Genomic DNA, 16927 nt, shown 5'->3' on the forward strand with positions numbered 1-16927 from the left:
TAAAGCCTGACAATGCAAGATAGAGAACTTTGTCATCTAAATTATAGATATAATTCATCTCGTATATTGTTGATAGTTGTTAAACTATCTGAGATGATAGCACGGCAACCTACGTCGTCTGTCGTTTTCCAATACTAAAATACAATCAATAATAATTAATACATAGAGATAAATTTTACCTATCCTTAATTAATCGAAAAGCAACAAATTTGACATCAGAATTCGTATATGGCAGGACTAAAAGGGGTGGCATTGTTCTGTTGGCAGCAATGGGGACACTTCCCAGGACGCTTTCACAAATTCGATCGCGCCTATACACGTGATACCAAGAACAAAATAAGTTCCCTAACATTAGTGACGTTTCAGTATACGCTAAGGCACGATAATTACGATAGATGAATTGACAAGTGTTTTACTTAAGATTCTATATAAACGAACGTAATAGTAACTTATCTAGTTTTGCAAGGAATATTTCAATGCGCAATGTGCGTATTACAAGTAGGAAGAAGTTATAGTAAGAACTGGATTAACGTCTCAACAGATACCACCAGAACATGAAAAGTTGATTGTTAAGTCGTAAAAAATTTTTTGTGAGTTAACCAATAAACTATTAATGACTTTTTTGAAATATGTCTTAAGGTTTCCTTAAGGAAACTATAGAAATATGTACTCTCCGCATAATATTACGAGCTTTTCATCTATCTGTTATCTAATCCATCTGTTACGTATAAAAAATCATGCGTATACCGCTAAAGTCCCATAAAACCAAAAAAAAAAAGAGCAACGGGTCGTTCCTACTTGTTAGCGAATACTCCAGTTATCAGGGCTTGCATTGATTGATTGTGAAATTGCTCGCGATTATTATGATCACTTAAAAATGAATCGCACCCTATCTTACTCATTGAATTTTCTTACAACCGCTCCGATGAAACAAACACAAACGTAGAGTAAGGCAATAAGTAAGCAATGAAAAATTCAACCAAACGAAAGAAATAAAGAGATAGGGCGAGATTCCTTTGAGCTACACCGATCCTCTTTTCTGCATGCAACTAAAATTTTTAAGACATGTTCATGAAATATTAGAACAAGTGCGAATGCAAGTCATCATTAAAAATTGAATTATCCCTAACAATATGAAAATTCTATCTAACATAAGTTTTATCAGAATCGTTGCACATTATTACATTTTAAAAGATGATGCGGCTACATATATGTAATTGTGGCTAATCAATATATTGGCACACATCAATGTCGACATATAAAGTGATATAATTATATATTGACCATATAGGAGGTTATGGTTATCTCACAATTTATATATATTTTCACTTCTTTGTGTTTTCTGAGAAAAGGTAGTTCTCAAAATTGCTTACATCTCTAAGCCTTTAGCTTTAAATATGCTGAAGTAGTTTGTGGTGGGACGGTGGTGTATGCCTATTTCACATGAAAACATATTTACAAAAAACATGAGCACAGGTTGGAAAGATATCAAATTACCCCAATTAATATTGCAACGAAATCAAATTATATTAAATTCATATATTCGCCAAAGGGTCGCAAATAGATATAGCGTAGCAAAAATATCTCTCTCATATTAAACCAATAATTTACTTAGAAAAACATTAAATTGAGAAGAGCATTTTTCAATGAGCTGATAAACAATGTAGTTATATGCGGATTATCATGTGTGTATTCAATCACTTGCAACAAACAAAAAGCAAGAAACAAAAGACAATATTTTGACCTTAAAAATACTGCCCGCATAATGAACTTTTAAAGGACCGAGAATGACTTCAATGAAAATGGAAAAAAAGCGGTTTCACCTGCAAGTTTAACTTTACTCTAATATTAGAAAAGTCCAAAAGGAACATTTTCTTTATCTGTTTTCTCGTAGTACTAAAGAGGAACATATCACATAAAACAAGCGCTCGATTAGAAAAATATGTCGAGACCATATCACCACGTGACCACGTGCTCCATTCACGTGTAGATGTTAATGTAGATAATTAGCTAATAGGATGCTATACTCTATCAACTGCGTTCTATCTATCATATGTGATTTGTTCCAACACCGAAATATTTTTATTTGTATACAAGTAAATAGAAACTGCAGCTGATAGTGGATATTAACAATTTCGAATATTATCCGAATATTTATTTTTTCGCCATTCCTCTTAGTTCCTAATGGTAAAGCTTTTTGTAATCACTCGTTCGATTGCCCACAATCAGGAAAGTAGAGAGTAATCAGAGTTGAATCAGTTTGAAACTACTTACTTATTCGTGCGGCTAAATTGTGACAGTTGAATAATCCAAAAGAGGTCAGACAAAGCAGCTGAAATGAAATATACTTTCGATCCGCAATAACGTGTATTAGGACAAGTTTTTTCCAATTAACAGAAAAGTTTTACAAATATAACGCAATTGTCTTGATTTTCAATTTTAGATTTATATGTATAGAGCAAGAAACTGCAAAGCAACGAAATGCCTTTATTTATATTAAAAAGAAAAAAATAAATAAAGAATCTTTAAATTTGAATACAATTTACTCGTGTAATCAGCTTCTTAGCACACTTCACATTTTTGTTTTTAATAAGCAACTGTAGATAGGCAACATTTTTGCTGTTATTTTATTCTCGCGTTAATTATTCATTTTTATTCTCAAAATCCGTACACATTGCCAAGAAATTCTACTTTCGCTAACGCCGTTCAGTTTCATTAAAATTTTTTACGTACGTACGTATCACGTGTATTTCGTTAGGTTATAACTTTTTGATAGCGAGCGACATGTGACCGATTAACTCCTATGTAAACTGATGAATGAATGCTTATCTCTATGAAGAAGTAAAAAATTTCACTAAGTACCATCAGTACTCGTTACTCAACTTTTTTTCCTTTACTGCGTTTTTCATTGTTGCTCATCCTTTCGCGTTACAACGAACTTTCACGAAATCATTCGGACATTTCCCTTTATAAGAGAACTATGCAAAAGCATTCAAAGAGTTGTTAAATTGTTTTTAGCTCTCTTGAAAGAAATCATATGACACACGTTTACTCATCACAGAACATACATTCGAAGTGTGTGTTTTTGAAGGAGATTTTTGTGTGTGTACATTTTTTAGCAAGTCCGTAGTAGTAGACATTGCTTGCTAGATTCATCTGGTTTTACTTTCCTAACTTTTTCAACCGCTCTATTCCGTGGATTCTGTTCGTTTACTTAATTTAAGAACGTGAATAACATTCCTACGTATCTTAACATACCTTTGTTTCCTAATAAACGTACAATGACAGCTCACTGTGTTACATATCTCGCCTCTTTATTACAACATTTGACTTTATTCGCTATTTTCTTGGTGTATGAGCAATCACTCAGGGCATGTCTCCTATTCGTGTTACACGTGTGACGGTCCGAAAAGATGGAGAAAGATAAAGAGATAGGGAGGACGATAATGGTTGCGTGCCAAAGCGGTAAGCCTTTACCGACCGAGCACCCACTACAATTACCGCACTTGACCTAATCAGCTGCTCGGCTAATTAAAAATTATTCTGGGAAGTTAATACATCGGTCAACAAACCATAAACTAAACTTATAAGTTCTCTACTTGATGCAAAGTTCGACTGTATTCTAGCATAAGAAATACAATCAGAGCAACGCTTCTATAACATTTCGATTCCATTTTTACAGAACGATTTGCCACCCTCAAAATATGCGTCAGCTCGCCCAGGGACCTCATCATTTTACCTAAGCATTCGAATTCTTCTTGTTTCGAAAATAATAATATTTGACAACCGTAACCTGAGGATTGCCTTTTTTAAGAACAATGTAGATTTTTTACTTTGTCTCGATCAATATAGTTTTTAAAAATACCAAAATGTAAAAATATTTTTATTCCATGCCACATTTCTTTTACATAAATTTCTACATTTTTCAAATGAAAAGTGTCACGATGGAGTTAAATAACGAATAAAATTCTTACAAACGAAGAGAAAAAAATATATAATATATACATGTATATATATATAAATATATATACATATATATATGTACACATATGTGCATGCACGCTAGCAACTTACATATACTCTGTAACACACGCTTTGTAAGCACAGAGCAAACCATCCACCTAATTAAATATATTAACAAGAAAACTTTGTAAGTTGTAGAAAGCAAGAATCAGGATTCGATTATTCCTTTCAATTTCCAAGGGTCACACTAATGTAATGTAGTTGAAGTCTGTTGTCCTCTCTACTTATTGTGTTTTTCATGCACCCGTACCCATTACGTTGCTTTTTTTTTCTCATTACAATAATTCAATTTCTTTTCATCCTTTTTCTGGAATATTGACGGAAATCACCTGTAACCACAAATAACATAGGTCTTCACATACCTACAAGCGTAGACAACGTGATTAAACAATGACAATGAACGACCGTCGTTGATTGAAGCAAAGAGGCTTTTGTGTTCAATTACAGGAACATTGATAGTAAATACAAAAAAAGGTAAACAACAAAATTTAACCATTTCATCTATGAGACAGTGTGTGTGCTTTAAGTGAACTATATGATGGGTATATTTTATGTTCGCATATGTGGACATTTAGCAAACACTCACAACAAACAACGCAAAACGTCACTTGTTAGCATACATACCCCAGATATTATTGAACAAGGAATTCCTTCACTTCTCGGCAACGGCAACAACTTGTTCACCGTGAAAAAAAAATTAGCAATCAGCTTTGATATCAGGAATATGTCTGCTGTAGTAGAGCTTACTTAGTTAGCGTATATTATACGTTATTGCTTGATTTTTTTGAGATTGTTTTGCGTGCCAATGCCAATGCAGCGATATATGCCAGCTACGTGTTCAACTGGACGTAAGCGCTTAAAATCATTCTCATGTTTTGGCATTTCCGTTGCATATGTATGCATGTGTTTAGCCCTTAAAACCCTTAAGGTCCGCAAAGCATTTCTCTTTTTTGTGGTTTTCCGAATTTATTTCTCTTTCGAAAACAAAACTAACGCAGTTCTCAATGTTTCTCTTACAAATTTTATTTACGCTTTGTAATGTGCGGTACGTTTAACAAAAACAATTTCTCAGGCTTTCATTTAGCCCTTCACATACTTTTTTTATTTCTTTCCTATAAAATTGTAAGTAAAAAAGGAAAGGTTTATTCGCTATAGGTTGTACGGTACAAAGCAAACGTGCAATAAATTTAAAATAAAAATAAACGCAAGGTTGTCCTGTCATTAGCAACGTTACGCTATATATGGTTCAATAGAAATCAAAAGTTCTCGTCTTCACAATGCTATTGTGATAACTCTTCATTTTGATTTTCTCCTTTCATTCGTTATCGCAAGTTTTTGATAATCCCCTGTACCTAATTCGCTTGTATATGCTCTCTTTCTCAAAATTTTAGAAAATCCCAATTCGCAAAAACGGACAGTTTTCACTTCCTTTCACTTTTTAACAAGTTGATTTTCGTAACAGCATCCCGATGCACTTCTAGCTCGGATATTATGCTGTGATGCACTTGGGGATGATCAGGCGATTTTCTCTGTTCGGTTTTTTTTTTTCTGGGGAGATAATTGATTATCGTCAAGAGGCCAATGGTGTATCATAGTCACCAACTTTCCAGTATATATTTCCCATCAAAATTTCCATTGCAGTGCATTATAACTTCCTCTCCTAACTGCCTTAATTCCACACAAACGCTAACACCATCATAGCTCGCCTGGTGGGCTAAAATATACATATGATCGACCTCCCTCCACTTTGTAGTGGACGCAAATATTGCGCAGCTTTGCACACACGTTTGCGACTCTTCCCAGGTTCTTTGTACTGCAGCAACTCTTGCGCTCCTCCTGCAGGATACGCCAGCGGCGCAGAGATATGTCCAAAAACTATGGATATATTTACGAAATACTAAATATCGCAATACTAATCTTTATGCACACCAATGCGACTTTCCACAATCATTCACGCCTTACTATGGTCTTTGTTGTATTTTTTTAGGGGTTCCGCCGAAGTTGTCATTGGCCAAGGCTCTAGTGGTATCCACTATCACCTAAAAAAAAATTGAAAATATGAAGAATTTTTTGGCTCTTTAATTTTTTTATCATTTACTGAGCCGCCACGCATTATTATCATGCCCAATCCAATGGTTTTCCAGGTAAGCTCTCTCACCGACGTGCTTCCGCAAATGCGAATCTTGGAAAATTTGAAATTGACAGCCATGATTTTCGCCATGTGAAATGGATATACTTGTGTAAATAAAAATAAGTTGCTAATACATAAATGGCTTTGAAAAGCGTGCTCTTTTTTGTGCATCGCGGTTGTCCTTGTTCCTCTCTCCAATAAACGACTGTAAAAGGAAGTTACGGTATACTACAAATGTACACATTAGTTAACATTCCTCCATTTATTGCGCATAAATTTTAATATTCAACATGAAAAATCATTCCTCTTCTAATTGCTTTTTATATTTTACTTTTACACCTGTTTTCCTAATGACGCAACTTTAAAAGAGATTTTTGACAACTTTTCTTGGCTTATGCGCAATGTTAATACAAATTTTTTCTCAAGGGCAGCAATTTTACTGTCGCCAGATTTGACATAACATAGCGAGCACATTTGTCGACAATCACCAGCAAATTTGCTTACATGAATAAATTTTACTGGTGATTGTCGCCTGATTACATGATTATCTCCTAAAATCATTATATACAATAATAGAGTTTCCTGAGGATATCTTTTTCAAGAACTGATGGGTTTAAAATAGGTTGGCATTAAAGGAAATTTATCTAAAAGCGAAATTGGAGAAGTTAATATATATCATCTACAAATATACGTAAATACTTCCGGAAACCGATATTTTTATAATTGTTCTACGTGAGGTATTCTCACGAGTGTGCATTAATGAGTGTTATATAGCTTTTTATTAATTTCTTTATAGTTGAGAATATGTCTTTGTACTTTTTGGCAATATTTATTCATATTAAAAATCTTATTTTCAGGCTAGATATTTCACAATATGTTTTCAGAAAGAAAAGAAATTTAAGATTTTTAACAAGGTTGCTGTGATAAAAACTGGTTTTTCAAAAGAGCGAAAATCGTGACATCTTTCATTGAATTCATAGCATTTGTTGCTCTGAATATTAACGCCAATTTAGGTTCAAGTATTTACTACAAATGAAAACGAGGCGTTTTGTCAGGCTGCTTACTTTGAGGATGCTTTTATCACAGCGGTTTATATAAACCTCCCGAGTTTCACAACCTTCCGAATTCCACAACCTTCCGAGTTCCACAAATACCGTAAATAAACATGTTAACATCACTGTTTTAGTAAAGAGTGTTGGACTAGTTTTATTAGTTCAGATTTTATTAGAACCCTCACTTGACTGCACACACAGTTGCAGTGAAGCCAATGTACATGTTTTTCACATGACAAACCACATTATTCCAGAAAGTTAACAAAAGCAGTAGAGTCGCGAGAATTTGTGAATTTTATATAAAAATTTGAAAGTATTATTATAAACAACATGTCGTCAATTGCAAGTCCTCTCTCGATTGCTGGCACTAGGCATTCTGGAGCTTCGGTTCGCACCCAAAATGGTAAGGGGAATGTGTTTTAGCAAACAGATGCCATGTTTATCTACCTTCAGTAGTTTGATGACTAAACCGGCAAAATTATTAAAGCAACGTGAAATCTAAAAGCTTTAATATGACATTTATTGTAGTGATCCATTTGGAAGCAATCCTTCCAAAAATTATTTAACGTAATATAAGGCATAATTAAATGAGGTTATGTTTTCGATTGCTTGATGTGCGAATGAGTACGCCTTAATTCTTTAAACATAAATCTTTCGTTGTTTCGAATTGTTGTAGTAATGGCGGCCAGTTCAATTGCTAACATAGTTAAAAGTTCCCTCGGTCCGGTGGGTTTAGATAAAATGTTGGTTGATGATATTGGTGATGTTACCGTAACCAACGATGGCGCTACTATTCTAAAATTATTAGAAGTTGAGCATCCTGCAGCTAAGTACGTGTCATTTATATCAATTTGGATCTCTATATAAAACATATAATTTTTAATATGTAGAGTCTTAGTGGAGTTGGCTCAATTACAAGACGAAGAAGTAGGCGATGGTACAACTTCGGTAGTAATATTAGCTGCTGAACTGCTTAAGGTTTACAATTTCAATTGGTTTTTCTAAGGACTCTTTAGTAGTCTTGATTATTCTTTGTAGAATGCAGACGAATTAGTTAAACAGAAAATACATCCAACTTCGATTATATCCGGTTACCGTTTGGCTTGCAAAGAAGCTTGTAAATACATTTCCGAACATCTAACCGCACCAGTTGACGAGTTAGGTCGCGATTCCTTAATTAATATCGCCAAAACTTCGATGAGTTCCAAAATTATAGGAGCAGACGCTGACTATTTTGCGGCTATGACGGTCGATGCAGCTCAGGCTGTTAAGGTTAGTTTTTAGGGGAAAAAAGGTAAACATACATTGAAAATCTCTGGTATTTGTTGTTTCGTTAGATTACCGACGCCAAGGGTAATCCTGCTTATTCAATTAAAGCGGTCAACGTATTAAAGGCCCATGGAAAATCTGCACGCGAATCTGTTCTAATACCAGGCTACGCCCTAAACTGTACTTTAGCTTCTCAGCAAATGACCAAAAAAATGGTCAATGCCAAAATAGCTTGCTTAGATTTTTCTCTGCAAAAAACCAAAATGAAGATGGGTGTTCAAGTATTAATTAACGATCCCAATAAATTGGAAGGAATACGTGCGCGTGAATTGGATATAACTAAGGAACGCATTAATAAGATTTTGAATACAGGTGTTAATGTGGTTTTATGTAGCGGTGGTATTGACGATCTTTGTATGAAGTATTTTGTCGAATCCGGAGCTATGGCTGTCCGTCGTGTTAAGAAAAGCGACTTGAAAATTATAGCCAAGGCTACAGGAGCAGCGTTCGTCACTTCACTTACTAATATGGAAGGTGAAGAAAGTTTTGAGCCTTCAATGGTAGGTGAGGCAGCAGAGGTATGCCAAGAGTGTGTTTGCGACGATGAACTCATTTTGATTAAGGGCACGAAGGCAAGGTGGGTTAGCGATTTGTAAAAACGCTTACGGCAAATAAACATGTTATTCTTCCCAGAGCTGCAGCGTCCATTATTTTAAGAGGCCCAAATGATTTCTATTGCGATGAAATGGAAAGATCCATACATGATTCACTGTGTGTAGTTAAGCGGGTCTTGGAAAGTAAGAAAGTGGTAGCAGGAGGTGGTTGCGTCGAAGCTGCCTTATCAATTTATTTGGAAAACTTTGCTACTTCATTGGTAACCTAAAAAAATTGTCTAAAAAAATTGTTTTATACATAGATTGTTTTGCGTCTCAGAGTTCTCGTGAGCAGCTAGCTATTGCCGAATTCGCCAAATCTCTATTAGTTATACCGAAAACTTTGGCTGTTAATGCAGCCAAAGACGCTACGGATTTAGTAGCCAAACTGAGGGCTTATCACAATTCTAGCCAAACAAAAGCAGAACACGCTCATTTTAAGTGGACAGGATTGGATTTAATTGAGGGCGTTGTACGCGACAACAAAAAGGCCGGGGTCTTGGAGCCAGCCATGTCAAAGATTAAGTCATTGAAATTTGCTACTGAAGCTGCTATTACCATATTGCGTATTGATGATATGGTCAAACTGAATCCAGAAGAAAAGGCAGGAAAATCGTATGCAGATGCTTGCGCCGCTGGGGAACTATAAAGAAATATATTTACAAGTTTGTTAAAAAAGTAAACATTTCATTCGTTCGCTTATCAATAATAAACTAAGTATGATTTGGTATAAGCGAACAGCATTTTTTATAAATTAAATAAACTTAAAATATTTTCTCGGGTGAACGAGTTTTAAATGCAGTAAAATCGGTCACAGGTGATCAAATGTTTTTTTTACATAGAGTCATAAATCAACGAAAAGTAAACCATGGATAAAAGATGAAAATAGATTAAAATGTCAATATTGGTTTGAAAAGTTTAAATATATTTACATGATTGGATGGGGTGATAGGGTATCTCTTTCATGATTTTATAAAAGCAAACTCTCTCCCTTGAAGAAATTTAGCTACAGCAGAGAATAAATGTCCTAAAAATAGAATCTTGCTGTCGAAACTACTTCGAGAAGAAAAGGTTAGATATACAAGCATTATTGTGTGAACAAAAGTGTTGATAATTAGAAAATCGCATATTTCTATTAAAAACAATATCGGATTGAAATTATGGCAGAAAGTAGCGAAATTAATGCAGATTCAGTTAGTAATATTCATAAAGAGGAAGACTCTACTGCGGAAGGAGCAGCAGAAAGGGAAAACAATGAACTTTTAGATATGGTGTTTGCTTTGGAAAGCGAAAAGCAGGCCATAATTGAGGAGTCACGTAAACGTTTAGGTGCTCTACGTAAAGAATTAGAGGTTAGTCCAGCAAAAATTTAAGTATTAATAAGCACTTATTTTGGCACCAATAGGAAAATTTAGTGGAAAATGAGAAACTGAAAAGAAAAGTACTTCAGCTGGAGCAGTCGCTGAAACAATCAGTTATGTTGGGAGGCGGAACCGACGCACCCAAAACAAAACAAGATCAAGAGGAATTATTGCTAAAAGCTAAGACATTGTTGTTTGAAAAGACCAAAGTCAACAAACAACAAGAGCAGCATATAGCTACTTTAAAAACGCAAATTGAGGCAGTCAAAGATGTAGCTCATGTGACTAAAGACATGCTAAATTTAAAAACTGCTGAATGCGAACATATGCAAACTAGATTGGAGCAGTCGCAAGCATGGATTAAGGCCGAACAAGATAAATGTGCTCTAACAGAAAAAAAATTAGCGATTTCTAAGAGCGTCTACGAAAAATTAAAAACTGAATATGACCTGCAGTCTAAAATATTTAAGGTAGACAAGATTACGAAAACAAACAAAATGATATTCAAAGCTGATCTTTATTGTTTCATAGGATTTAAAGGAAGCTTATGAGCAGAAGATCAAAGTTTTAACCGAAACAGTGGAGAAACTCAAAGAGTAGTTGATCATCGGGAAATGCAAATAATTTTCGAAATTTTGACAAATTAACTAATATTAGACATTATACTTACCATTCACTTAAAAATGTTTAGATTGAAAGTCTTTAAATCATTTAATTTTCTTTTTTTTATTGAAAATTATACTTGGTCTGCGTGTTCATTACGTTTAAATAATTTTTTGTTTTGTATTATCTAAGCCGCTTGTTGTTGTTGTTGCATTTGCTTAAGCGCGGCCATTTGTTTTATTTCTATTACACCGTTAACAGCACTTAGGAAACGGCTTTTCTGTATTTGTATCTTTTCAATATTTTCAATTTGTTCCTGTACATATTCAATACGTCGTTTAAAGTAATCCTTGGAGCTTTCTAAATTCTGGAAAGAGATAAATGTAGCGTGACTTGTCTTAGCATATTTATATATAATTAAAAACGTGGATGTCCTAACAAGCCGTTTGCTTCTATATAAAAATAAGATCACAGTATTTTCTTCCAATTTCTATCAAATGTTAGAACATTTTTAAACCAAACAGGCTGCCATAATTCACTTGATTACAGTTGGCTAATCGATTTGAACACGACCAAAAAGTCTGCTTACCTTAAAAGAATCATCGTTTTCATAAATTTTTTCGAATTTTTTTGCTTTATGTGATATCAACTATATTATAAATTAATATAAATCGCTACATCATTTTAACCATTTCTTACCTTTTCTACGTAATAACCCGTACCAACATCCAGTATAAAATTATCTAAATCCTTAATACGGCCGGGAATATACATACTGCTGGTTAATGGTACTAAAATTTGATGATCTTTCCAATCGGGATGAAAAGATTCCAGTGCTTCTTTTGATAGAGCATATTTTGCTTTACAATTGTATAATGTTTGCAAGGAATCTTGTATATTACTTATGTCCTGTTAAAATAAATATTATATATATATATGCCTGCATGTACATTTTATAAATAAATAACTTCTCACTCACCTGCTCAAATTCTTGTTTAATTTGAACTAATTGTTCAACACTCAGCGCAGCCAAGTTAATTTGTTCACGTTTATCACCTGCCTCTGTACCTGACATATTCTATTATAACTTTTTAAAATATTTAAAAAATCTTAGTCAATGTGTTCTTTATTTTTACTCAAAAGAGTTAACAATTTATTTGATTTAAGAAAATTCTCGAGAACGACGAAAATGGTTGCCAACATGCCATAAGTCTACAGTCCACAAAAGAAAATTTATAATTTCGAAATTCTACAAAATATTATTGGCAATATGTTATATTATTGACAATACGTAGGACGTTACCACATAATCGTTTACCAAGTTTTAAATATAAGATGAACACCCACATTTCACGTACGCAAGGAATATGAACATAGCGCCTCAGAGTTCACTTGTATTTGTTTCCACAAACGTCGTTGCTTTGCTTTGCAATACAAATGCATGTTGCAACACTAAAATTTTCCCATTTACTCGCATGACTGCGCTGCAGTAATACAGCAGAAGCTACACGTTCAGTTATATATGAACGCATACAAACAATTTATATTTTGAAGTTTGATTGCACGGTGCACAATATAAATTTTTATACACTTACTCTCGCATGCACGCAATTCATACTGTCCAGTTCTTCATTTAATCAACTGACTTAACGTAGAATTCGCTATCAATTTCTTGAGGAAATGCATATCTGTTTTGTGGATATGTAATATCGGCCTTTTAAATAAACAGCTGAGTCCTACGGAGATTTGGTGTAATTGCATTGTATAACATGTCAAATTTTTGACAAATTCTTACAATTGTACAATTTGTAGCATTTTGGGGGAATGGCTTTCTGCAGAAGCTCTTCATCTTTGTTCTTAGCTCAACAATATATTGTCCGATCTATAAGCATGTCAGCGCAAATGCGTGCCCAAGAAGCTTTAGAAAAAATAAAAGAGAAAAATCCGTACTACGACAAATATGCAGACAAAATATCCAAATTGCAGCAATCATCACCGCAAGAATTTTTGGAAAAAGTGGATAAAGTAGTTAATCCCATTAAGAGCGGCAAATCCCAAGCCAGGTATGTGGATTAATTTCTGCCCTCAAATTGAATTTAGTAAGTGTTCTTCCTAGATCATATTCGGAATTGTTAAATCCCAAAGCTTCTATCGCACCCCTTCCAGCTAACGATCAGATTCCTTATAAAAAATTATCGGACGTTATGAAAACTGAATTAATTGAAGATAAAAATGCTGATGAAATCTCGAAAATTTGGTTGGAATATCATAAAACTAAAGATGTGTTAGCGGCCACACTAACACTTGAACATTACGATGCTCTTATGGAAACAGCCAAGAAGCATCCAATTTTTCTGCTGCCCTTACCGCGAAGTGAAGGCTTTGAATTTATTATGTTACAATTTGCTAGTAATGCCGTGCACTTCACCCCTTTATTGGCTTATCAGGTGAGAAGGATACATACGACTTTGGCTTTCTAGTAAAGAACTTATGTTCAAGGTGCATAACGAGAATGCGCCCGAATGCTTGACTCTGTCACACTATTCAGAGTGCAGAGAGAAGGGCATAATACTAATGCGCGGTGAATATGATAGCAAAGTTTTGAACGGCCAGGAAGCTCAATGCTTGGCGAACCAATTGCAAATGTTTTACTGCAAAACAGATAAAGGGAAACAACGTCTATTGGAGACATTTACCAACAAACCTAGGGAATTCAAACATAAGGATTTAATTAAAGAAGTTGAAAATATACAGCTTAAGTGACTTGTGGCTCAGAATTAAAATGTGAAAAATGAGAAATCAATTTATGTTGAGTCGATGTCTTGTCTTATTTTCTTTTAGCCCCAGGATTCATGTGTTGCTCTAAATAAATTATAAAAATAATAATGCTTTGTAATTTAACTTATCCGCTTGTGTCTTCGGCGGACCATTTAAGTGGAATGAAATTTAAAAAGGCTTAAAAGGCGATTTTCCGACATTAAACTTTGACTATAAGTGCAGTGGGTATTTTTTGGCAACTATAGAAAGCAATCATTGACAGGTTTAAAAACCATTCTTCAACCATGCATGCAATTGTAGAAATTAGTTTTTTTTCAAAAGTTTGACTTTTTAATCCGCTTCAACCATTGTGTTGAGTTATATTTCTAAAAAAGATCGATATTGATAACCATTTATTTTTTTTTTTTATTCAAATATAGGAAATAAGTCCACTTTGAATACACGTTAGATAGACACGAACAGCTGAATATTATTTGTTTTATTTACATCGCCCCTTATAAGGTGGTGAATATAATTAAAGACGTAGTGGCAAAGAATAACACACGTCATCCCGTTTATGCCTAAAGTGAAATAAAATATTTTTTGCTAAGACTTATAAAGATTACAACAAATACGTACGCATGGTCATAGCGAGAATTTTGTATTCGATTCTGCTAGAGGTTGAGAGTTTTGTATTCGATTCTGTTAGTGAGAGAAATTTGCACTATCAGAGAACTAAACAAAATCAAAACAGCTCACCGTTTCACGACGACCGACCGTCACTTACCGTCACGACTCATCTAGAATTTAAGAAACGATAGTGAATAATTGTTGCTAGAGACACTTTTTTTGTGAGCAGATTTCTTGAAAAAAGCTTCGAATGTAAATTTTTGGATTTGAGTGAAACACTTCTCTAAACGAAATTTAAAAACAAATTATAACGCAACATATACAATTCTTGAAAACAAATTGATTCTTTTTATATATTTTCCTATTTTGTCTGTTTTTGCATATAAACGTTCTTAAAGGTCTTCGTTTATTTACAATAGAAGGGAAAAACAAATTTATACGAAATATTGCAAATTCGAATCTAGGTATTCTTGAGACCAACAGCATAACGTGCAACATTATTTTTTAATCAAAGTATCATATATTTGCGTTGGACGTGCCATCGATCGTGTTCTTAGCACTGACATAGATCGAGCTCTTAATTCCGGCTGATCAGCTATTAATCTAAAGCATTTCCATTTGCCCGGTAACAAAACACTTACAACAGAACATCCTGTAAACATACCATCATCGTACCCGTGTTTTTAAGCAGTGGATATTTATAAAAGAAAAAAACTTACCTAATGCATAGAGACCGAACAAGGTGTACGTTAATTCGCAATTCGCATCCATTGCATACCCCACAAGAAATGTACCGGTGATCATACCAGAACGACCAATTAAAATACATAAGCATACAGCTTTACCTCTATATAAATAACATATAGTATATATTTGAAAACAATATAATTAGGTAATACCTCAAGTCAGCTGAAGTGAATTCAATTACAATACCGCTAACTAAAGCTATTAGACAATTTGGTATTGCAAGGAAAATGATAAAAATAACGGAGGTAGCGGTTTCATGGGCGATCCAGGGTAGTACGCCGCCCAAAAGAAAGCACAATATTTGAAGAGCAACTACAATGATTTTAGGCGAAACATTTCTCAATAGCAGGGCCACCCCATTGAACATTATTAAGTACGTCGCACCCAGGAACATGGAATCGCGAAAACTTTTAAGAGTTACCTGGCAGCCATCGAGTTCGCTGTAGAATTCCTTGAATCTTCGCATATTCGCGCAAATTGTGTATGATTCGAGATCCTCATCTATGCGACGATTGCGTAAGTCAGTAAACCATATACCTAGGCCATTGCCGCTTACGATATAAATCAAAATTGCGGAAAACAAAATATTAGACGTTAAGGCTTGGCTCTGTCATATGTAAGTATAAAAAATAGTCGACAGACTTACAGGAAAAATAGGCCGGACATCACCACGCAACTACTCAGAAATGGTACTACATAAGGTTTTTTAAAAAGTGGCCTGCCTTGATTCATTAATTCCACACAAGTTTGTTTATCAACAATTCTATAGCCTGGGCAGCTAAGATCTTCTGGTTCGACCTGCCAATCCATCTCTTTCCTCTTGTTCACTCGATATATCCACTTCACCACATTAATGCATTTCTGCTTACGCTGGGTGCATAAGAGAATCTCCGGACTTTCCGGCAGTCCTATTAGCAAGAAAATGCCTACAAGACCGGGAAGACTGTTCAGAAGCATTAAAAATCGCCACGGTTTATACACAATAAAACCAAGATCGTATGTCCATTTTTGGTGGATGAAGAGAGTCGCCATGACGGGACAATAAACCATAGCAATACCTTGAAACATTGCCATATATATGATAGTAATACGACGGTGATAAAAAGTGCAGAATTCGGCCAAATAAGTGATGGCTGCAAAACTAGGACCAGCTATACTAAAAATCACCAAAAGAATAGAAGAAAAAATGCGTTAGCTTAGCAAACATTTGCCTGCTTATCTGACGCGTTAATTAAGGATAACAATTTTAGGAGCCACAATAAATAAAAGTAATGAATAAAAATTCTAGGAGTAAATAGTCAGAAATCAGTCTACAACATTGTCTTCAGCGAATAAAATAGGCGGAGTTACATTACGATAGCTTATGAATTATTGACGTTACGTTACTATCAATTTGGAATGTGACTTTGAGAGGGGCGATATAAAAGTTCGTTCCATAAGGTATCCGGGAATTTACATTCGAATGTTACAAGCACAAAATCATATTTCTTCGTACTGTTCTTGCTTTTTAATCAAAACACTTACAAAAGGCCAACACAAAATCTCATGGCAATGAATAGAGGGAAAGTTGGCATTAACGCGGATGTTAATGAAACACAGGTACTAAGTGATGTTGATACCAATAAAACCCAGCGGCGGCCGTAACTGTCAGCTAAAACTGCCCAAAAATATAACGACACAACAACACCTGCAAATAAACCA

At 34.6% G+C, this 16927-nt stretch overlaps 6 protein-coding genes across 10 annotated transcripts in view; 3 read left to right on the forward strand and 3 right to left on the reverse strand.

Moving 5' to 3' along the window:
* LOC119634999 (octopamine receptor beta-1R) overlaps positions 1 to 2567 on the reverse strand; it is a 29930-nt gene extending 27363 nt beyond the window's left edge. For all 4 annotated transcript variants that reach the window (XR_005247007.1, XR_005247006.1, XM_038029485.1 and 1 more), the window contains exon 1: positions 2275 to 2567. The gene's annotated coding sequence lies outside the window, so the exon portion shown is untranslated. The remainder of the gene's footprint in view (positions 1 to 2274) is intronic.
* A 4862-nt stretch (positions 2568 to 7429) lies between these two features.
* On the forward strand, positions 7430 to 9910 carry LOC119634997 (T-complex protein 1 subunit alpha). The gene is made up of 7 exons (XM_038029483.1): positions 7430 to 7609; positions 7883 to 8036; positions 8097 to 8184; positions 8245 to 8478; positions 8544 to 9112; positions 9169 to 9349; positions 9409 to 9910. Exons 1-7 carry the CDS (start codon positions 7537 to 7539, stop codon positions 9775 to 9777), a joined length of 1668 nt encoding a protein of 555 aa, XP_037885411.1. The 5' UTR covers positions 7430 to 7536; the 3' UTR covers positions 9778 to 9910.
* Positions 9911 to 10210: 300 nt separating this feature from the next.
* On the forward strand, positions 10211 to 11238 carry LOC119635004 (E3 ubiquitin-protein ligase BRE1A). The gene is made up of 3 exons (XM_038029497.1): positions 10211 to 10480; positions 10534 to 10959; positions 11021 to 11238. The coding sequence occupies exons 1-3, from the start codon at positions 10289 to 10291 to the stop codon at positions 11087 to 11089; spliced, it is 687 nt and encodes a 228-aa protein (XP_037885425.1). The 5' UTR covers positions 10211 to 10288; the 3' UTR covers positions 11090 to 11238.
* A 29-nt stretch (positions 11239 to 11267) lies between these two features.
* On the reverse strand, positions 11268 to 12532 carry LOC119635006 (probable prefoldin subunit 5). Its single transcript, XM_038029501.1, has 4 exons — positions 12411 to 12532; positions 12072 to 12341; positions 11792 to 12001; positions 11268 to 11459 (listed from the first exon to the last, which is right to left on the reverse strand). Exons 2-4 carry the CDS (start codon positions 12165 to 12167, stop codon positions 11280 to 11282), a joined length of 486 nt encoding a protein of 161 aa, XP_037885429.1. The 5' UTR covers positions 12168 to 12341; positions 12411 to 12532; the 3' UTR covers positions 11268 to 11279.
* A 207-nt stretch (positions 12533 to 12739) lies between these two features.
* LOC119635003 (ATP synthase mitochondrial F1 complex assembly factor 1) lies at positions 12740 to 13943 on the forward strand. 2 transcript variants are annotated; one of them, XM_038029495.1, is made up of 4 exons: positions 12740 to 12843; positions 12905 to 13155; positions 13209 to 13539; positions 13592 to 13943. In XM_038029495.1, the coding sequence occupies exons 2-4, from the start codon at positions 12917 to 12919 to the stop codon at positions 13853 to 13855; spliced, it is 834 nt and encodes a 277-aa protein (XP_037885423.1). In that variant the 5' UTR covers positions 12740 to 12843; positions 12905 to 12916; the 3' UTR covers positions 13856 to 13943. The 2 variants fall into 2 exon arrangements, with proteins under 2 accessions (XP_037885423.1, XP_037885424.1); XM_038029496.1 differs by lacking the exon at positions 12740 to 12843 and having other exon boundaries at positions 12850 to 13155.
* A 1033-nt stretch (positions 13944 to 14976) lies between these two features.
* The window catches only part of LOC119634601 (solute carrier family 22 member 3-like), a 2226-nt gene continuing 275 nt past the window's right edge, over positions 14977 to 16927 (reverse strand). Inside the window, exons 3-7 of the mRNA XM_038028851.1 lie at positions 16751 to 16913; positions 15873 to 16382; positions 15379 to 15777; positions 15199 to 15326; positions 14977 to 15131 (exon numbers count right to left, since the gene is read on the reverse strand). Coding sequence (XP_037884779.1) covers positions 14977 to 15131; positions 15199 to 15326; positions 15379 to 15777; positions 15873 to 16382; positions 16751 to 16913 — 1355 coding nt within the window. The remainder of the gene's footprint in view (positions 15132 to 15198; positions 15327 to 15378; positions 15778 to 15872; positions 16383 to 16750; positions 16914 to 16927) is intronic.

Source organism: Glossina fuscipes, unplaced genomic scaffold, assembly GCF_014805625.2.
Source record: "Glossina fuscipes isolate IAEA_lab_2018 unplaced genomic scaffold, Yale_Gfus_2 3, whole genome shotgun sequence".
In the NCBI taxonomy this organism is placed as follows: Eukaryota; Metazoa; Arthropoda; class Insecta; order Diptera; family Glossinidae; genus Glossina; species Glossina fuscipes.

Coding starts and splice junctions, on each gene's coding strand:
- LOC119634997 (XM_038029483.1), top strand. CDS start 7,537: ATGTCGTCAATTGCAAGTCCTCTCTCGATTGCTGGCACTAGGCATTCT. Junction 7,610..7,882: donor TTCGGTTCGCACCCAAAATG/GTAAGGGGAATG, acceptor GAATTGTTGTAG/TAATGGCGGCCAGTTCAATT. Junction 8,037..8,096: donor GTTGAGCATCCTGCAGCTAA/GTACGTGTCATT, acceptor TTTAATATGTAG/AGTCTTAGTGGAGTTGGCTC.
- LOC119635004 (XM_038029497.1), top strand. CDS start 10,289: ATGGCAGAAAGTAGCGAAATTAATGCAGATTCAGTTAGTAATATTCAT. Junction 10,481..10,533: donor CTCTACGTAAAGAATTAGAG/GTTAGTCCAGCA, acceptor TGGCACCAATAG/GAAAATTTAGTGGAAAATGA. Junction 10,960..11,020: donor TGCAGTCTAAAATATTTAAG/GTAGACAAGATT, acceptor ATTGTTTCATAG/GATTTAAAGGAAGCTTATGA.
- LOC119635006 (XM_038029501.1), bottom strand. CDS start 12,167: ATGTCAGGTACAGAGGCAGGTGATAAACGTGAACAAATTAACTTGGCT. Junction 12,002..12,071: donor TTAAACAAGAATTTGAGCAG/GTGAGTGAGAAG, acceptor TTATTTTAACAG/GACATAAGTAATATACAAGA. Junction 11,460..11,791: donor CGGGTTATTACGTAGAAAAG/GTAAGAAATGGT, acceptor ATCTCTTTCCAG/AATTTAGAAAGCTCCAAGGA.
- LOC119635003 (XM_038029495.1), top strand. CDS start 12,917: ATGGCTTTCTGCAGAAGCTCTTCATCTTTGTTCTTAGCTCAACAATAT. Junction 13,156..13,208: donor AGCGGCAAATCCCAAGCCAG/GTATGTGGATTA, acceptor TGTTCTTCCTAG/ATCATATTCGGAATTGTTAA. Junction 13,540..13,591: donor CCCCTTTATTGGCTTATCAG/GTGAGAAGGATA, acceptor CTTATGTTCAAG/GTGCATAACGAGAATGCGCC.